At 43.2% G+C, this 15585-nt stretch overlaps 1 protein-coding gene across 2 annotated transcripts in view; it reads right to left on the reverse strand.

The window, feature by feature from the left end:
- Nucleotides 1-15585, reverse strand: part of LOC117516279 (spondin-1-like) — a 253559-nt gene that overhangs the window by 15920 nt on the left and 222054 nt on the right. The window contains exons 12-14 of one of the 2 annotated variants that reach the window (XM_034177214.1): nt 5510-5688; nt 5239-5406; nt 1783-1941 (exon numbers count right to left, since the gene is read on the reverse strand). In XM_034177214.1, coding sequence (XP_034033105.1) covers nt 1783-1941; nt 5239-5406; nt 5510-5688 — 506 coding nt within the window. The remainder of the gene's footprint in view (nt 1-1782; nt 1942-5238; nt 5407-5509; nt 5689-15585) is intronic. The other variant, XM_034177215.1, reaches the window with a different exon arrangement.

The raw sequence follows: 15585 nt of genomic DNA on the forward strand, positions 1-15585 counted from the left end.
TAAACTATTGACGAGATAATCTATCTCACTCACAGAGTTTAGGTAGCTGCTCTGCACTGTGTTGGTATATGGCATTGGAGAACATAAAGAAGGAATCATATCCTTAAACCTAGTTACAGCGCTTTCTGAAAGACTTCTAGTGAAACTTATTCCCCACTGCTGGGTAGTCCATCAGAGTAAATGTAAATGTTATTAAGAAATGATCAGACAGAAGGGAGTTTCAGGGAATACTGTTAAGTCTTCAATTTCCATACCATAAGTCAGAACAAGATCTAAGGTATGATTAAAGTGGTGGATGGACTCATTTACATTTTGAGCAAAGCCAATCGAGTCTAACAATAGATTAAATGCAGTGTTAAGACTTTCGTTCTCAGCATCTGTGTGGATGTTAAAATTGCCCACTATAATTATCTTATCTGAGCTAAGCACTAAGTCAGACTACGTCATAGAGGAAGGAGAAAATGGCATCATGAGCATGGTGTTGTTGTTGTCGGTCAGAGATCATAACGACAATGAAATATACATACATAAACATAGATTTGGAAGCTTAATGAGCCATTTTTTAGAAATGTGATGAAAGCACTATGTTTTCACTTGTTTGTATGATTAAGTCACTTATCAGAGTTTAATCAAAAGTATTTTGATTAATAAATAAATGGATGTGAAGATTTAAATGATGTGTTACATATTATTATTATTAGCCCTTAGTAGTTGTCCCATTCATATTTTAATAACAATGTACACTAATAGCCCAAATAACCCAAATAATCCAGAGATACATGAACTGAAAGAATAACTGAAACAAGACTCGTTGGCTGATAGGAAGGGAGTGAAAAACAAAAAAGTCTTGTTCTCCCTTTTGGAGAGTCGAACCCTGGTCTGCTGCATGACAGGCAGAGGTGATGGTCTAGTCTAGTGGTTAAGCGTTGGGCTTGAGACCAGAGGAACCTCGGTTCAAATCCCAGCCTGACCGGAAAATCACTAAGGGCCCTTGGGCAAAGTCCTTAATCCTCTAGTTGCTCCCGGTGTATAGTGAGCGCCTTGTATGGCAGCAGCCTGACATCATGAATGTGAGGCATTATTGTAAAGCGCTTTGAGCGTCTGATGCAAATGGAAAAGCGCTATATAAATGCAGTCCATTTACCATTTATGTTGAAATATACACTGATTTTTTTTTATCCACAAATAGACATACTATATATTCAGCCATAATGTTTTAACAAATCATAGTAGATCTTTGATAACTGGTATGATTATTCCAGCCCAGTCTCACTTTTTTTTTGGGGGGGGTCAGTTGTGCTCCTGTCACGAAATGATTCAAATTTTCATGACAGGGTTTTTTTGTTAGCTCACTATTACTAACCCTAACCTTAACCATAACCTAACCTTATTCCTTTCCCTAACCCCCCCCCCCCAGGCATCACTTTTAATTTCGTGCAGCAGTCATGGAATGTATTAGAATAAATTCGAGCTCCCGTTATGAAAATGTGGCAGTTTTCGTGACAATATCATAAACCAATAGATTAATGTATATTTCGTGCTGCTGAATCACAGACATGGCATGAGACCAGGTTGGATTATTCACCATGTGGGCCTGATGTACAAGAAACTAATATTACTGAAACAAACTAAAGATTCTACTCAAAGTTTCACCATTAACACCCATTTTTATCTATGTATCCTTTAATGTGAAGGTGCCCGTTATGTGGCGCTGCTAGTGGGTAAACGTGGAAAAACGTGAAGCAGGCTTGAAGAGAGGCACTTTGATCTTGAGTCACTTACGGCACTCGGGCAGCATGCACTTCTCCGTCTGCTCCAGCTCCTCAGTGCACTCTGCAGGGTCGGACTTCAGCATCCTCTGGCGGGTTCGTATGCCCCGCCCACAAGTCACGCTGCACTCACTCCAGTCAGACCACGGCGACAGCATGCATGGTATAGCGTCTGAAAAAGAACAGAGACAGATCCACATGTACTGCACAGTAATGCAGGAGGTCATGATGCACTTGTTTGCAATAATGTGCAAACAAATAGTCTCTCAAACTCTCAGATAGTTGAGAAAACAGTCAGTTTGCTTTTCCCACTTTTGTCAGTGAGCTGAATTTGTGTTCATTAAAGAAATTTGCAAGAATGTCACTTATCATAAAGAACACAAGGTTTTCAATTATGTTCCAGCACATTGCAGTCACCGTCGTATTCGGGATCGACAACCTGAGCATTATTTAGTTCACCTTCTGAAGTGGGAGGAGCTTGAAGAGGGGCAAGATTAAACGTTTTAATAAAATACTGGGAAACGGCCTGAAGTACCTGAAGTAAACGTGATAGCAGGATATATTATTTACTAACAAATTACTTTAAAAGTCTGATTTCTGAGCTACCTACATACTAACGTGCTGAGTAAATGAGTAGTTTAGTAAAAAAAAAAAAAGTCTAATCTTTCACTGCTGGGGGATTTACAGAGTTAAAATATAAAAGAAGTCATGTTCCCTCTTTAGGGGCTATTTATATACCGCCCCCCCCCGCCCCCCCAACAAGATTTTGTTCTCAGTAAAATTAAAAATAAATAAAACCCACTTATCATTATTATTATTATTATTATTATTATATTTCATAATATAATGATAAACTGAGCTGCTAGTTGGAGGAATTATTTTACTGGCACCTGTTTTCAACATTAAAAAACATTTAGCAAGTTAGTTAGAAATCAAAGCTGCTAACTTGTTAATAAATGAAGAATTCCATGAAGGGGGTGAATATTTACTATTAGTGGTCGACCGATATCATTTTTGCAATGGCTGATTCTGATTTTTTTTAAAACAGATTGACTGATGGCTGATAGATAACTTTAATATGGTTTGTTGTAGTTTTTGGTTCATTTGTTTTTACATGTGATACAGTACAATAATATAATAACAAGAGCCATCAGGAGATGACATGCCCCCCCAGCCCCCACAATTCAGTAATACAAAGTATCAGGGATCACCAAAGTACATCCTTATTCTAAATATGAATGAAATTGGTCAACTGGTTCTTGAGATACCACGTTAATAAGCAAAAATGGACGGATGGTCATGCTGATCACTATATCAACCTGTAGTTAATACCGGGGGAAAATAATAATAATAATAATAATAATCCAGCATTGGCATGTTTCTCACCATTTCAAAACATCAATTTCCACTGTTTCAAGGCACCCATCTGCAGGTAAATTTACACAAGTTGATGATGAGTTGTAGCATCATCTCACAAAGCCACACTGACATGCCCACTTGTTATTCAAAAATTTGCCAACATGTGTGCAGATATCAGTTAGAATGCATTTAATCTGCCTGTTTAATCAACTGCCTGTTCATCGGCCTACTGCTATTAATTATTGACCATTGACTATTATTAGCATTGACCACAGCTAACCACAAAATATACATTGATTGTTTTACACTTCAGTAGGGCAGAATTTTTTTAAATTTTATGACATGCATGCTAGGTGATATGATAGTTGTGACCATTCCTGTGCAACAGAGCTGTGGCTCTTAGCCAACGGTAACTGAACCGTTTTGAATACCGAGCTGATTTTAGACGTATACGAGGTCTGTGATGAAAAAAGCGGTCCTTTTAATTTTTTTCAAAAAATAAATGGATTTGATTCATATGTTTTTACGTCAGACATGCTTGAACCCTCGTGCGCATGCGTGAGTTTTTTCACACGTGTCGGTGACGTCATTCGCCTGTGGGCAGGCCTTGAGTGAGGAGTGCTCCACCCCGCCCGTCGGAATCTCTTTGTCTGAATAGCCGCTGCGGACGGCGCGCGTTGCTTTATCAACATTTTTTCTGGACCTGTGAGGAATATCCGAGTGGACACTATTCGAGAAATTTAGCTGGTTTTCGGTGAAAAGTTTAACGGCTGATGAGAGATTATGGGGTGTTTCTGTCGCTGTAAGGACTTCCCACAGAGCAGGACGTCGTGCAGTGCTTCCAGGCGCCGTCGTCGGCCTGTTTCGACCTGAAAACATCCTAATTTAAGGATTAATTCACCCAGGACGTCGTGAGAACAGAGAAGATTCAGAAGAGGCCGGCATGAGGACTTTATGCGGACATTCCACTGTTTAAGGACATTTTTTAATGAAAGACGTGTGCGCAAATTCGCCGAGTCGTTTCCGTGATGACTCGGCGAATCTGTGTGCACCGCGACAGGAACACCTCCGTGTTGAAAACCATTTGTAAAATTCAGGCGGCTTTTGATGGCTTTCAACAAGTGAGTAACTGAGAAATTGTTTAACAGCTTGGGCATGTTCCAACTTGCCCGTTAAGGTTTCCAACGGAGGTGGTTTTCCTGTCGCGACCCCCCGCGGTCGGATCCAGCCCGACATGCGACTCTGCCCGCACGTTCTTTCATTACAAAATGTCCGTTAACAATGGAATGTCCGAATAAACTCCTCATGCCGACTTCTTCTGAAAGTTCTCTGTTCTCTGACAACTTCCTGGGTCAACAGAGCCTGAAATGTGGAAGTTTTCAACTTGAAACGGCGAGACGCTGCCGCCTCGAAGCGCAGATCGCCGTCAGACACCGTGGGCCGTCCTTAAAGCGACACTACCAGACCAAAATCTCTCATCAGCCGTTAAAATTTTTACCGAAAACCAGTTGAATTTATCGAATGGTGTCCACTCAGTTGTGCCTTACAGCTTTTGAAAAAATTTTGATCAAACAAAGCAGCAGTCTCTGAGCCATTCCTAAACAATGAAAAAAACAACGAGAGGGTGGGCGACTCCTCACTCAAAGACTGCCCACAGGCGAATGACGTAACCGACAGGCGTGAAAAAACTCTTGCATGCCCACGAGGGTTCAAGCATGTCTGATGTAATCACACGTGATTCAAATCCATATGGTTTTTGAAAAAAATAATAAGGTCCATTACTTTTTTCACAGACCTCGTATATGTTAAATTACGCCAAAATTAATTAAATGTGACATGATAGCTACTCCCAATCGTACACAGACTAACATGGTCGGTATTGTAAATGAACAATTATGCCAAGGCCGCATATTTGCACGATCAAACCATCGTGTTACAACTGATGATCAATTATACTGATGTTTTTTTCTTTCAATAGAAATACACTGAAATTATGATTCTGAGCTGCTGAATCTGATTTTTTGCACATACTTTTTCCGTCCATCAGGTCAACGTGACTTCCATCTATTTGTCAACAGGAATGTACAAAAGAACAGGAATGAATCCTCACAGCATTCTGGCATCATGCATTTTTCTACTTCGGCCACGTCGGTTTTGCACATGGAGCCATCGATGGGCGGCATCTTCACCATACGTTCACGCCTTCTCATGCCAAACCCACAGGTGACGCTACAGGGATCCCACTCGCCCCATTCAGTCACCACACAGCTGCTGGGTGCTGGATGAAAAAATAAACAAAAGCCGCCCAAAAAACTTAAATCAGCCGACTGAAGAATCAAACCATCAAAGTGTTTGATTCCAGATTGTGTGGAAGGACTCACAGCACTCGTCGTTTACGGCACACTTCTCCGTCTCCTCGGTGTGGAGCTGGCACAGGGAGCCATCCTCGGGATACTGTTTGACGTAACGCTCCCTGGACCTCATCCCCATCCCACAGGACACGCTGCAGGCCGACCAGCTGATCCACTCGGACATCATGCACGTGGATGGCTCTGTCCCCGAGAGAGACAAAAACAGGATCACTCAGCAGCAGTCCCACTCATACAGCCATTTCAGAGAAGCGTTCTGATTCTCTTCATGGTTTGGTTGAATTGTGAAGAAAACCATGTGGCTGTTCTGGAACAACAAGAAGGTCCAGGGTTCAGTCCCTGTGCTCATGTTGGAGTGGAATGGAGAAGGTTTGTAAAACAGGAAATCATATCTCATCATGGCTTGGCTTTCCCCATGTGCCTTCTGGCAAACTGCAGCGGAAATTTGCTCTTTTTGAGATATCCTCCTCTCCACCACTTCATCATCAAGCTGTATAACTGATGATGCAGCAGACAAAAGCTGCACAGTTTCTCCAACCACAACTGCATTAGCTTAGAACTCTTTCAGAAGTGTCTGGGTGTCTTGGTGGCCTCACCAGTCTCCTTCCAGCACAGCCAACTCAGTTTTTGAGAACTGCCTACTTCCCACAGATTTATCATCCAGTATCATAGTGTTTGTATATATTAATGTTGACGTAAATGAAGTTCAAGACATATTCAGAGACTTGAACATGTTCATGTGTTCATCCCCTGACTTGAATCAAGAAACTGGCTGTAAAACTGATGATTTAATTCTTATATTAAGAATAATTGCTCCCATCCCATCTTTTTTGGAATGTGTTAAGGCCTTATGGATATAAACACAAGAAATGAAGTTGACCAAAGAAAACATGAAATACTCGTATCTCGAGTGCATGTTGTCCATAATTCCATCCATCCATCCATCCATCCATTTTCTTCCACTTTATCCGGAGTCGGGTCACGCGGGCAGCAGCTCAAGCAAAGCCGCCCAGACCTCCCGATCCACACACACCTCCCCCAGCTCCTCCGGGGGAACCCCAAGGCGTTCCCAAGCCAGCCGAGAGATGTAATCCCTCCAGCGTGTCCTGGGTCTTCCCCGGGGCCTCCTCCCAGTGGGACGTGCCCGGAACACCTCTCCAGCGAGGCGTCCAGGGGGCATCCGGAAAAGATGCCGGAGCCACCTCAACTGACTCCTTTCGACATGGAGGAGCAGCGGCTTGACTCCGAGCTGCTCCCAAGTGACCGAGCTCCTCACCCTATCTCTAAGGGAGCACCCAGCCACTCGGCTGCAAACCGCCCCAGTGCACGCTGAAGCTCCTGATTTGTCAAAGCCAACAGAACCACATCGTCCGCAAACAGCAGAGATGAGATTCCTTGGTTCCCAAACCAGACCTCCTCTACACCCTGGCTGCGCCTAGAAATTCTGTCCATAAAAATAATGAACAGAACCGGTAACAAAGGGCAGCCCTGGCGGAGGCCAACGTGCACTGGAAACAGGTTTGACTTACTACCGGCAATGCGAACCGAGCTCCTGCTGCGGTCGTACAGGTAGCCCTTAGCAAAGGACCCAGATACAGATAGCCCTTAGCAAAAGACCCCGGACCCCGTACTCCCGGAGCACTCCCCACAGGGTGCCGAGGGACACGGTCGAACGCCTTCTCCAGATCCACAAAACACATGTGGACTGGTTGGGCGAACTCCCATGAACCCTCGAGCACCCGATGGCGTGTGTAGAGCTGGTCCAGTGTGCCGCGACCAGGACGAAAACCACACTGCTCCTCCTGCATCCGAGGTTCGACCATCGGGCGAATTCTCCTCTCCAGTACTCTGGAATAGACCTTACCGAGGAGGCTGAGGAGTGTGATCCCCCTATAGTTGGAACACACCCTCCGGCCCCCCTTCTTAAACAGAGGGACCACCACCCCGGTCTGCCAATCCAGAGGCACTGTCCCCGATCGCCACGCGATGTTGCAGAGGCGTGTCAGCCAAGACAGCCCCACAACATCCAGAGACTTAAGGTACTCAGGACGGATTTCATCCACCCCAGGAGCCTTACCACCGAGGAGCTTTCTAACCACCTTGGTGACTTCGGCCTGGGTAATGGATGAGTCCACCTCTGAGTCCCCAGTCTCTGCTTCCTCTTCGGAAGACGTGATGATGGGATTGAGGAGATCCTTGAAGTACTCCTTCCACCGCCCGACAACATTCCCAATCAGGGTCAACAGCTCCCCACCCGCACCGTAAACAGTGCTGGTGGAGAGCTGCTTCCGCCTCCTGAGGCGTCGGACGGTTTGCCAGAATCTCTTTGAGGCCGACCGATAGTCCTCCTCCATAGCCTCCCCGAACTCCTCCCAGACCCGGGTTTTTGCCTCTGCGACCGCACGGGCTGCGGCACGTTTGGCCTGCCAGTACCTGTCAGCTGCCTCTGGGGTCCCACCTACCAACAAAGATAAGTAGGACTCCTTCAGCTTGACAGCATCCCTTACTTCCAGTGTCCACCACCGGGTTCGGGAATTGCCGCTGCGACAGGCACCAGAGACCTTGTGACCACAGCTACGAGCGGCCGCATCGACAATGGAGGTGGAGAACATGGTCCACTCGGACGCCATGTCTTCAACCTTCCCCGGGATCTGGGAGAAGCTCTCCCGGAGGTGGGAGTTGAAGACCTCGCTAACAGAGGGTTCCACCAGTCGTTCCCAGAAGACCCTCATGATACATTTGGGCCTGCCAGGTCTGACCGGCTTCCTCCCCTCCCAGTGGATCCAACTCACCACCAGGTGGTGATCAGTCGACAGCTCTGCCCCCCCTTCACTCGAGTGTCCGAGACACGTGGCCGAAGGTCAGATGATACGACTACAAAGTCGATCATCGACCTCCAGCTCAGGGTGTCCTGGTGCCGCGTGCACTTATGGACACACTTGTGCTTGAACATGGTGTTCGTGTTATGTTGTCCATAATGAAATAGAAATTAAAGTATTGTAAGGATACCGACCATCAACCTAATGTCAAAAATGAATGTTTTCTTTGATGTCGGTGTATAACACTGAACTCAACTCATCTTTATTGTCATTATACACTCACTGGCCACTTTACACCTTGCTAGCTCCTTAGCCTTCAGAACTGCCTTAAACAGATTCAAGAAGGTGTTGGAAACATTCTTCAGAGACGTTGGTCTATATGGACATGATGTGGTATCACGCAGTCACCCATTAAACAGTCTGTCCATTCTAACTCTGACATCTGACAAGTCATTTTCATCCACACATCTGCCGCTCACTGGGCATCTTCTCTTTTTCAGACCATTGTCTGTAAACCCTAGAGATGGTTGTGCATGAAATTCCCAGTAGATCAGCAGTTTCTGAAATACTCAGACCAGCCTGTCTGACACCAGCCTGCCATGTTCAAAGCCACTTAAATCCCCTTTCTTCCCCATCGAGATGCCTAAATGCAATATTTGTGTTAACAAAAAATTGAACAGGTGTACCTAATAGAGCATGTATACTGGATACAATGACACTGCATGTGTCCCTCAATGCAACAAAACAAATGTTGTTGTCCATTCAGCTGCTCCTGTTTTGTTCGGGGTCGCCACAGTGGATACAGCCAGGTCCACATTGGCATTTGGCACAAGTTTTACCCCGGGTGTCATTCCTGATGCAATTCCAGTGTAACCTGGAGAAACACACACAGCCACTGGTGTTCCAAAGAGGTCAAACTTCACTTGCAAAATCTACCGTATTTGTGCATCTGAGGGCCCAGGGCTGAGTATCCGCCAACCCCTTTTTTGAAGAAGGTTGTTTAAACGCACATCCAAATTTTTTTTTTTTTTAATTAAAGCTTATTAAATGACGACCTAAAATAAATTAACTCCATGACCCCCAGCACATTGCAAAAGCAGAAAATAATGAGTTTTCACAATGTTTCTGTGAAGGCTCTCAGTTGTCCAGGTGGTTTCCATAGTAGAGAAGCTTGAATCTTTGACTAGACTGGGTTTGACACGAGACACTTGACACGGGGTTGCAAGACACTGTCTTGACTCTTGTAGAGTCAAGACAGAAGTCAGACTACCAGAGCAAGAAATTTAGCTGAGGAAGCTTCTGTGATTAGAAGCGAAACGTCCTCACGTCAAGTTTTCACAATATTTTTCTCATCTTCAGTGTCCGACTTGTGATGACATCATTTGTTTGTCCAATGTTCTTATTGTGAAAGATTCTTGTGCAAGAAACAGGAACTGTTTTCGGTAACAATGTGGCTAGCTTTGTAGCAGCCCCAGTCACACAGTGAGGGAGCTACGGTATCAATTTGTGTTTGTTTTTCTCAGACAAAAATCCTTTTTCCATCCAGCAGAATGAGTTCCTTGTCAGTTGACATCCGCAAAGTTTGTCAGAAACTTTTGTGCATGTTCAAAACTTTGAGAGGAGTTCAGACAGAGATCTTTCCTGCTGCCTGGACGTTTGCCATTTTGAGTGTGAGAGAGTGAGACACAGAGGACACGCAGCACGTCTGGAAACACAGAGAAAACTGACTTAACATGTTGACAGCGACAGTCTGGATGTTCCACCGTTTTCAATGAGAGGCTGATGAGAAAATTATGGATTTTTTTAATCTTAAGGAGCAGGAATCACAGACAGCAACAAATGAATTATTTAACTGTCGAGTCACCTGGATTTAAACACGTGGGAACTTAGGAAACTTCCATGAGAGTCAGAGATGTCTCTTTTAATATGAACCCTGTGCAAAATGTTTAATTGAAGCAAATTATTGTCCATATGATTAAAACTGACAAGGAACACATTCAATAAATGACAAAAGGATAGAAAAAAGCAGACAGTGATTTATTCTTTATTTATGAGGAAATCAGGCATTTTATTGAAATGGGCGGTCCGACAAACATAATATATGACCGCCACCCCAACTTCAAGCAGAATTTTACGCAGAACACCCAGAATGGTCATTCCAGTTTCTAAATGAACAACCTCATTGTGCAAAAACTGTTGCCACCAACAGTGTAAGAGGAACCTGCAGCAAGTCACAACTATTCTGTTCTGGCAAAAACCATCAGAGTGAGTAGCAACAGCTGGAACTTCATGTAACTGTGCCAGAAGTCCAAAACAGCCTCAAAAATTCAATTTGCAACAGAGCGGGACCGGGTCTATAGTTCTGACCAAAGATCAGATGTTTGGACTGAGTCATCTTTATAACATCTCAGAACAAATTCAACACAGATTAGGACCGTGTGAAAGCACCATTAGACAGCGTGGTTCCACAAGTTCACAGGGACTCCACACGTTGTGTCCTTACAGTCACAGTCCTAACAGCCCTGTTGGAATTTTATTTGCAAGTGATGGATGAACCTTGAACAGAATAGAATGTTTTTTATTGTTGTGAGTCACCAGCATCTCTGGATTTCTTTTTTGCTGCATCTTTTCTGTCCAACAAACTGAAAACTGAAATAAAAGAACAGATAGTCATTAATAAAAGACACAGGTATCGTCCCTCACACAAGACCTGTCGAGAGCCAAAGTCTTCTTCACAAATATTAATCATAGCTGCCGTTGCTCCCATCCAGCCCCAGCAGGAAATGTGCAATTATCAATCTCCGACTGCACGCTAACGGAGCGCTAAATGAAAACAAAGGCGAGGCGCTCGGGAACAAAAGGTGAGCCACAATACCATCTGATAATCAATACGAGGAGCAGGAGAAGAGAGGAAGAAGAATGAGTGACACACCAGCAGCCACGGACAGTTTTCACTCGTGATGACGGCTAACGTCTGGGGAAGACAGATGGGAACTAAGCCGTCTGTCAGCAACAAACTTCACTGGAAAACTAGAGTTGATAACCACCGAGAAAAGTTCGGTTTTGGAATAAGATCTTTTAAAATATGTGTGGAATTAAAGCACAAAGCAGCCTGCACAATGGTTCAAATCCCCATGCATACAGGAAAAGACAAATACATACACATTTTAATAAAAGTTTAACATCATACCACATAACTAACTAGTTTTCAACATGTAGTGTGAACATTACTGTTGATGTTTAAAAAACAAATTAACACATCAAGCGGTGAAAACAGTTTAATCAAATTATTTAGGCAGAAGTTTTTAACATAATCAATGTAAAAAATAACACCTGGCCAGAGATTGATTGCAAAATGCCTTAACACGTGATCTGTGTTCATGTGGGGTGTGTGGATGTTCTCATGTCCAGGTCCTGGTTGTTTTCCCCAATGTGTTTATCGTTCATCTTGTTTTTCCCCTCTTAATGGTGACTGCTTCTAATTGTGTTTGCGTCATCAGAGCATCCTCGTGGTTTCTCTGTGTGGTTTTTGCTGTCCTTTCGTCACTCCTGTTATTCCCTGTGTCAGTGTTAATTCCTCTGCACTCCTGGTGTGCTCCATCGCACCTCACATCACAATCTCTAGTTATTGTATTGTTTTGTCCAAAGGGTGCTTGGCGCATTTGGAGCAGTGTGCTGGTGTCTCTTCAGTTTTACTTTCTGTTTCATGTACTCAACCACATTTGTGTAATTTTTTTATGTCCCTCCTCTTTGTGTCCATACTGTTTCCTTAGTGCTCTTACTTTAATATTAGTTCCTCGTGATTTTGGACCTTTGGTGTGACCTGTTGTCCCTGTTCCCTGGTGTGTTGCTACTTCCGAGTTTAATCCTTCCCTCAGTGGCGGCACCAAGGGAGGGCTTTGGGGGGCTTAAGCCCACCCAATAATGAGCCAAGCCCCCCCCCCTCAGCCCCCCTAATAATTCTGCCAATAATGTGAATAGCGACTGACATATTTGTGGATCTCAACTGCAGTTTTGCGCTGAGAATGTCTCAATATTGCATAACTGAGCAAAGTGATGAATGTGTGTGTTTGGTGATCCACCAATGCTGAATCACCCTTCACAAACAGAATTTTCAGTTTTGCAAATAAACATTTATTTGTAAAAACCCACACACAAGTTGGTGGATCACTAAGCATGTGTACAAATCAAAGGATATTTGTAAACCTAAACTCTGAGAGTGAGATAGAGTATCTCGTCAATAGTTTTATATCCTCATTGAGGACAACTTTGGATACTGTAGCTCCTCTGAAAAAGAGAGCTTTAAATCAGAAGTGCCTGACTACGTGGTATAACTCACAAACTCGCAGCTTAAAGCAGATAACCCGTAAGTTGGAGAGGAAATGGCATCTCACTAATTTAGAAGATCTTCACTTAGCCTGGAAAAAGAGTCTGTTGCTCTATAAAAAAGCCCTCCGTAAAGCTAGGACATCTTAATACTCATCACTAATTGAAGAAAATTAAAAGAAAAAAAATTACTCATAACCATCCCAAAGACGTATCGTTCTCTTTGGCTGCTTTCAGTGATGCCGGTATTTGGTTAGACACTTTCTCTCCGATTGTTCTGTCTGAGTTATTTTCATTAGTTACTTCCTCCAAACCATCAACATGTCTATTAGACCCCATTCCTACCAGGCTGCTCAAGGAAGCCCTACCATTAATTAATGCTTCGATCTTAAATATGATCAATCTGTCTTTATTAGTTGGCTATGTACCACAGGCTTTTAAGGTGGCAGTAATTAAACCATTACTTAAAAAGCCATCACTTGTCCCAGCTATCTTAGCTAATTATAGGCCAATCTCCAACCTTCCTTTTCTCTCAAAAATTCGTGAAAGGGTAGTTGTAAAACAGCTAACTGATCATCTGCAGAGGAATGGTCTATTTGAAGAGTTTCAGTCAGGGTTTAGAATTCATCATAGTACAGAAACAGCATTAGTGAAGGTTACAAATGATCTTCTTATGGCCCCAGACAGTGGACTCATCTCTGTGCTTGTTCTTTTAGACCTCAGTGCTGCTTTTGATACTGTTGACCATAAAATTTTATTACAGAGATTAGAGCATGCCATAGGTATTAAAGGCACTGCGCTGCGGTGGTTTGAATCATATTTATCTAATAGATTACAATTTGTTCATGTAAATGGGGAATCTTCTTCACAGACTAAGGTTAATTATGGAGTTCCACAAGGTTCTGTGCTAGGACCAATTTTATTCACTTATACATGCTTCCCTTAGGCAGTATTATTAGATGGCATTGCCTAATTTTCATTGTTATGCAGATGATACTCAGCTTTATCTATCCATGAACCCAGAGGACACCACCAATTAGCTAAACGCAGGATTGTCTTACAGACATAAAGACATGGATGACCTCTATTTCCTGATTTTTAAACTCAGATAAAACTGAAGTTATGTACTGGCCCCACAAATCTTAGAAACATGGTATCTAACCAGATCCTTACTCGGGATGGCATTACCCTGACCTCTAGTAATACTGTGAGAATCTTGGAGTCATTTTTGATCAGGATATGTCATTCAATGCGTATATTAAACAAATGTGTAGGACTGCTTTTTGCATTTGCGCAATATCGCTAAATTAGAAAGGTCTTGTCTCAGAGTGATGCTGAAAAACTAATTCAGCATTTATTCCTTCTAGGCTGGACTACTGTAATTCATTATTATCAGGGTTGTCCTAAAAGTTCCCTGAAAACCTTCAGTTAATTCAAAATGCTGCAGCTAGAGTACTGACAGGGACTAGAAGGAGAGAGCATATCTCACCCATATTGGCCTCTCTTCATTGGCTTCCTGTTAATTCTAGAATAGAATTTAAATTCTTCTTCTTACTTATAAGGTTTTGAATAATCAGGTCCCATTTTATCTTAGGGACCTCATAGTACCATATCACCCCAATAGAGCGCTTCGCTCTCAGACTGCAGGCTTACTTGTAGTTCCTAGGGTTTGTAAGAGTAGAATGGGAGGCAGAGCCTTCAGCTTTCAGGCTCCTCTCCTGTGGAACCAGCCCCCAATCAGATCAGGGAGACCGACCACCCTCTCTACTTTAAAATTAGGCTTAAAACTTTCCTTTTTGCTAAAGCTTATAGTTAGGGCTGGATCAGGTGACCCTGAACCATCCCTTAGTTATGCTGCTATAGACTTAGACTGCTGGGGGGTTCCATGATGCACTGAGTGTTTCTTTCTCTTTTTGCTCTGTATGCACCACTCTGCATTTAATCGTTTAGTGATTGATCTCTACTCCCCTCCACAGCATGTCTTTTCCTGGTTCTCTCCCTCAGCCCAACCAGTCCCAGCAGAAGACTGCCCCTCCCTGAGCCTGGTTCTGGCTGGAGGTTTCTTCCTGTTAAAAGGGAGTTTTCCTTCCCACTGTCGCCAAGTGCTTGCTCACAGGGGGTCGTTTTGACAGTTGGGGTTTTTCTGAATTATGTATGGCTTTGCCTTGCAATATGAAGCGCCTTGGGGCAACTGTTTGTTGTGATTTGGCGCTATATAAATGAAATGGATTTGATTTGAATTGATTTAAGTTTCCTAGGTATTTTTGTTTCTCGGTAATCTACAGTGTGAATAATTTCCCAATGTTTCTTAGTATTATTCTCAGTATTTTCCAGTGAATTTTTATTTTCAGTGCTCCTATGTGTGATTCTGCCTCAACATTGTTAGTGCTCCAGTTGCTTCCATGCTAAGATCTTCGTGATGTATTTCGACTTTTTGTATTTTGAGTGTTGGTCTTGTCATAGAAGAGTCTTCCCAGTTTCTAGCTATTCTCATGTTTTGATCATTGCAACCCATCTGACCCTCTTATTTTTGCTTAACCTTTCAAGGACTTCTGTAGGTATTTCTGCCCCATGTTCTTAGTGATTATTAGTTTTCCAGAGACTCTTGTGTTATGATCTTTGTAGATATCTTGACATATAAGTTTGCCTAATGTCTCGAGGACACTTTCTGAGATTTTTGGACCCCCTTAGGGGTTTGGACCTTTTGCCTTCAGCATTTTTTTATCCAACTTGTGTCCTGAAAGACTGCTGCCTTATAACCTGTCTTACAGTGTACTAAACTCTTATCTGGATTTTGTTGGGATACTGCCACCTGTTGTATTCCTGTGTTTTGGTTTTCCAATAAATCTTGTTTACTGCGATGGGGTCCACAACCTGAGATTGTGACAATTAGCTTCCAACACCCTTCTTACCTGGCAGGAAATGTGGGGGAAAAATCAAAGA

This window comes from Thalassophryne amazonica, chromosome 8 (genome assembly GCF_902500255.1).
Source record: "Thalassophryne amazonica chromosome 8, fThaAma1.1, whole genome shotgun sequence".
NCBI lineage: Eukaryota > Metazoa > Chordata > Actinopteri > Batrachoidiformes > Batrachoididae > Thalassophryne > Thalassophryne amazonica.